Raw genomic sequence first — 6000 nt, 5'->3', positions numbered from 1 at the left:
GTACCACCCTATTCTATTACTAGAATCTATAGTCACGTATAGCAATTCAATTTAAACCGCCAAGCAGACGCAAAGTTTACTCTATTTTAGTGTTCAAACTCAATTTTGGTAGCATTATAACATAACTTTTATTCAAAAAACAATTCTATTCTGTTTAATTGCATACGTCACGAAACAGTATTGTCAACAAAACTATTCAATTGTACCAGTCAACTGCACTCTGAAAGAAAAATAAACACATTTTGAAAATTGTCAATTAGAGCTATCCGAAAATTTACTCACTTCTTCTGGAAACCGAACATTGACAATTTACTTTGCGTCGGTCCAACATCCTTCAGCTTCTTCACTTTAGAAAGCCCCATCCGTCTACATGCAGCAGACTTTTTCTGTGTACTGCCGGTCCCCGATTTGTTCGAACTATCCGGCTCAGCGGCCTTGTCTTCTTCGTGTAGAATTTCAGTCCTGTTTTCTTCCTGTGGTGAACTCTTTTCTTCCACTGTGTCATCTTCGTCCTTACCTACTTTAGCCGAACTGCCACCAAGTTGACTCGGTTCAGCCTTGACAAACAACCGTATACGTGAAGATGTTCCACTGTTCATATCAGTGCTCTCATTCTCCTTCTGCGATGAACTAAGGCCTACATCCGGCTCCTCTACGAAACCACTATCTACTGGTTGGATCGGTGGTTCACTTTTAACGGGTGGATCCGGTGACGAGTAAAATTCCTCTCTAATCAAGCTAGGTTTTTGCTTCTTCGGAGTCTGTTCCCCTCGATGGTGTGGCTTCGCTTCCGGCGATAGAAGATACACACTCGCAGCAGCCAAGGGAGATGTCTCAACCTCAACTGAATCTTTGGTTTCACTTTGATATTCAGTTATGGATTGGCAGGTTGTTGTACTCGAAGAGCTTGCAGAAAAAAATCTGCTTATAACTTTTTGCCCTCGATCGCCTTTCGTGACAGTTCGCTTAAAACGGCTTAGTTTTTCGCATTTCGTAACATTCTGTTCGCTTGTAAGGTTGCTATCAAACTCAAGGCGTTTAACAGGGCTTACATTCCGTAAAAGTGATGACGTTTCCGGTGTGATTTTTGTTGGGGAAAGCATTCCGGTTGCCGAGGATCGATGAATGATTGAAATAGGCCCTATTGAAGCAACCTGAACAAGAGAATAATTAAAATAAAACCACAAAAGCCTTAGCAGACGATTAGTCTTACCTGAAACGGATTCCTTCGTACCGTCGGTTTACTGGGACTATTTTCCAATGCAGCCATACTATCCAATACTTGAATTTCTTCGAAATCTATCGTTTTCCGCCGGCTTTCGGATGACATAGTCATGCAAAGTTTTTTCAAAGGAGGCTGTTCATTCGGTTTTATTCCATACAATTCTAGCACATCATCAATTGACTGATTCTTTTCAGCATTTTCAAAATCTGGATTGGGGACCGGCCGTTTCACTGTTTCTGATTGTTTAAACACATTTCTTATAGTGAGATTTTCTTGAATTTTTACCGGACTAGGTTTTCGTTGTACATAGTTACTTTTCCAAATACTGACATGTTTTGCGATGCTCGTTTGCTTCCAGTCCGCAGTCTGTCCGCCCGTAGCTTTCCAACTCGGATCGTCCGGATGCCAATTATCTAACTTCTTCATAGAAAATGGATCAATGTTTCCCAGTGCTAACTGGAATGCGGTATCATTATCCAGAAAGGTCCCTGCATTACAACACAGATCAAGGTCAGTTCCAAATGAGTCAGGATCATTCAGTCGGATTTGTGTGCGGTTTGTGGGATCATACACTACCATGTGCTTGAAAGTAGCATCTGCTTTCAGAAAGTTTGTCTTGTATTCCTCCGAAATGGTTAGATGTCTCATGTTTAGGTAGGAAGGAATTTTGTCCAGTGCCTTTCGCATGTCACTTTCTTCCGTCATTAAAACAAATTTTCGAGCTTTTGCCAGGCCGATTCCGGGCAATGAATCTATATAATCGCAACCGGACAAAATGCACATATAACGAAATTTGTCAAACGAATATTTCTCTTCTTTACAACCCATAGCGAGGTAGAGCTTGTCCGACTCGATCAGTAAACCATACCCCGTTAGATCCAACTTGAATAACACTTTACTGCATCCGAACAACATCAAATCTGAATCTTCCGTTACAATTGCCTGTGCGATTCCCTTTCTATGGAGGTAAGCTAACTGGGCATCGGCTTCATGCGGAGCTACTACACAGTCGATGTTCCTCTTCCGACATTCCTGTATTAATTGTAAAGCCATTTCGTGGGTGATGTCTACGCAGCGTCGTAAATAGCTTTTAGCTTCCTCAATCTGACCGTTCCGTAGTAGCTCAGCCGCTTTTTTCTTCGAACTCTCTCTGGACTCACGTCGTTTCGCTTCCGTGGCAGCCTTTGCTGGAAGATGTCGTCCATCGAATACCAGAATTGGTTTGATATCATGGGAAAGCAACAAATTAATATACTTCAGGCAGTACTGTATGTGACTGTCCGTTTTATCGCCGCGGGCGAGTTTGTCCGCGCAGGCAAATGCTCCCTTGTGCAACCAACAGTAGCTATCGATTGCGACACATTGGCCTCGCAGATCTCGTAGATGTGTTTTGTTGGATGCTTTTTCCAAAAACGGGATCAGGCCTGTGATACCCATATTTCGACTGTTTGAAACAGTATTACGCTTAAACAAAACACTTCTTACGGTAAAACATCACTATACTAATTGAAAATCAGCCTTTCGTTCCTGAAATACTGCAGACTTTCTTCAAATTTATGCAAATTTCGGTAAAATTAGTATCTTTTTCTCACTGTAAACAAAACTGCAGTGTGAGATTTCGCGCCGGTAGTCCGTGACTGTGAAGCTTCACAGAAACATTTTCTTTGAAATATTTCATCTGAATCCAAATTTTTCAACTCTGCCACACAATTCTCGGTTGATTTTTCATTAGGGCGTATAAGCAAGTGACATTTTCTCTTTAATCACTCTCTCTTTCGATTATTGTGATGTGACTAAAATGATTTTCTTTGAAGTCACTACTCTGTTTGAAAGTTGAAAGTTTCGGGTATCATTTTATGCAAAGAGTGATAAACGCTTGGTAATTAATAGAGCAGAAAGTAAACAAAAGCAGCCCTTACACGAGACAATATTATTGTCAATACAAGGAGTATTGACAATACTTTTGATCGTGTAATGGAAACTTCATTGGATTGACGAAAATATTGTCAAAAAATCAAAAGCGGCCCTTAAGCTGCCCTTACACGTGACAATATTATTGTCAATCCAAAGTATTGTCAATACCGTCAATCCAATTGACTTGGTAACTTGAGTCCGCATTTTTCGAAATAATTAAGCGTTTGAAGCTTCAAATATTGCAACTGAACATTGTAACATTGAGAGAAGAGTCCATTGTACATATTTGACAGTTTCCTCTCTGGAGAAAAAGTATTGTCGGATTGATGAGCAGTTTTGATTTTTTGACAATATTTTCGTCAATCCAATGAAGTTTCCATTACACGATCAAAAGTATTGTCAATACTCCTTGTATTGACAATAATATTGTCTCGTGTAAAGCGACCCTTACACGTGACAATATTATTGTCAATCCAAAGTATTGTCAATACCGTCAATCCAATTGACTTGGTAACTTGAGTCCGCATTTTTCGAAATAATCAAGCGTTTGAAGCTTCAAATATTGCAACTGAACATTGAAACATTGAGAGAAGAGTTCATTGTACATATTTGACAGTTTCCTCTCTGGAGAAAAAGTATTGTCGGATTGATGAGCAGTTTTGATTTTTTGACAATATTTTCGTCAATCCAATAAAGTTTCCATTACACGATCAAAAGTATTGTCAATACTCCTTGTATTGACAATAATATTGTCTCGTGTAAGGGCTGCTAAAACTGCTCATCAATCCGACAATACTTTCTCTCCAGAGAAGAAACTATCAAATATGTGCAATGAACTCTCCTCTCAATGTTTCAATGTTCCGTTGCAATATTTGAAGCTTCAAACGCTTGATTTGTTCGAAAAATGCGGACTCAAGTTACCAAGTCAATTGGATTGACGGTATTGACAATACTTTGGATTGACAATAATATTGTCACGTGTAAGGGCTGCTAAAGAGAAACTGTCACTTGCTTGTACGCCCTAATGAAAAATCAACAGAGAATTGAAAACCTCGACCAACGTTGCCAGGTATACCGATTCATATTCTACAAAAATACCGAACGTTTTGCACGTTTTTCGTGATAACGGCCCTTGATCTTGAAAAAAAGGTTGAGCGAGCAAACAAAAATGGTGTACGACTTTCAACTGAGAAACTACCTTTCACGAAAAAAGAATCATTGCTCATTTATTCTTTCAAAAGAACTAGTTCTTTTGAACCGTTCACGAACGAATAGCCCATCACTAGTACAATACATAATCTGTGAAAATCTAGGTGATATATTTAAAAAATGTTGAATTTTTTTAAGAATAATAAAAATTTGTAGAAAATTGAATTTTTTTTAACGTAAAATATTCGATGATCTTTGACACAAAATCTGTGCAGCAGAGAGGATTGGAAATCAGTGGTTTTACAGAAAAATCTGTGAATTTAGTAACCCTGGTAACAAGTCCAAGTGAGTAAAATTAATAAACAGCACTTTCCTGGTAATAAATGGTACTGTTAACCAAGGAATTTAATCTATTGAAAACGCAAGAAATACAAGAACTTTTTGAGAGTTTTACAGACTCAATTCATTGATCAGATGTTGTTAAAGACTTCATTTTCAACAAAGAAGAAAGGTGAACATTTCAAACATTTTCAGATAGTATTGAAAAGTTCCGTAAGCTTTAGAAAAAAAGTCTGCGGACTTCGAGTTTTTATGAAGTACATGAAGTGCAAAATAGGAAAAGAAGAAAACAAATTGACAAACCAGTTGCCTTTTTATCACTTTAATTCCGACAGATTTCCGAAACATTCAGTTGAAGGCGAAATTCATTGATTGGGATTTCATACTGAATTCCACATATAGTTCTGAATGAAAATTTTACGCTTACTTCGATTTGATTCGGAATTCATTTCGAATTTACCTTTCTGACTCACAACCCCAAATGCATACATCAAACAGTTTTAAGCAATTCAAAGACGTTCAGTAAATGTAGTTTTTATTAGTTTAAGGCTTTCATTATTAACAGGAATTTACGATGTTCCGGACGTAAAAACGTTCCGCGAGGTTGGAATAGAGAATTGTTACATGTCCTGTCCATTGCCAATAACGGTGAATCGTACTTTAGCCGAATAACATGTGATTTTTGTTTTCATAACGCCGGGATATTTTAGTTTCCAAGCAGAGAGTCAATGATTTGCCACAAGAATATTGAAAGCTCTATTGGTACCCTCTCAGCAGGCCGTTCTATTTTGTTGGTCTTTGAGCTTTGAGTTCTATTTTGTTGGTCTTTGAGCGCTTGTTCAACGACATATTGCACGAAATATTCGTTCAGTTTGCTGGAACGGTTTGTTGTTGTTTTTTCTTTTGCAAAAACAGTGTAAAAATTAAGTGTTACCTTTACATAGAAAAAAAAATTTGTTGTTATTCTACGTGAAGTAGAAGTATTGTGCAGGTATGTAGTGTTAGTTTAAACAAATAAGTGGAAAAAACTTCAGAAACTCTGCTGTAATACTAGTCCAACGGGGCTCCAACTACTCATTTATTTATTTATTTATTTAGGTATAATCAACAGACACAATATGGTCCTAATGATAATTTCTAGTAATATATAAAAAATTTCCAAGTATCCTACTGCGTGATAGATTGAAGTCAAATCCTGATGAAACGCGGTTGAATGATCTCTGCAAGCCAATAATAGCATTGTTAGCACCGTAGTTAGTTCGTCGTAAAGGAAGTCGAAGAAATGCACTGTTGCGAAGAGCCCGGGGTCGGACGTTGATATCAATTTCGCGGAGCAAAGCAGGGCAGTCAATCCTATCGGTCAAAACATCCGC

At 38.1% G+C, this 6000-nt stretch overlaps 1 protein-coding gene across 1 annotated transcript; it reads right to left on the bottom strand.

Annotated features, from left to right (window-relative positions):
- Positions 1–160: 160 nt before the first annotated feature.
- LOC131431952 (exonuclease 1-like) lies at positions 161–2846 on the bottom strand. Its single transcript, XM_058597973.1, has 3 exons — positions 1214–2846; positions 283–1154; positions 161–220 (listed from the first exon to the last, which is right to left on the bottom strand). The coding sequence occupies exons 1-3, from the start codon at positions 2660–2662 to the stop codon at positions 193–195; spliced, it is 2349 nt and encodes a 782-aa protein (XP_058453956.1). The 5' UTR covers positions 2663–2846; the 3' UTR covers positions 161–192.
- Positions 2847–6000: the final 3154 nt, after the last annotated feature.

This window comes from Malaya genurostris, chromosome 1, assembly GCF_030247185.1.
Source record: "Malaya genurostris strain Urasoe2022 chromosome 1, Malgen_1.1, whole genome shotgun sequence".
In the NCBI taxonomy this organism is placed as follows: domain Eukaryota; kingdom Metazoa; phylum Arthropoda; class Insecta; order Diptera; family Culicidae; genus Malaya; species Malaya genurostris.
This window is presented reverse-complemented; position numbering and strand designations above follow the sequence as displayed.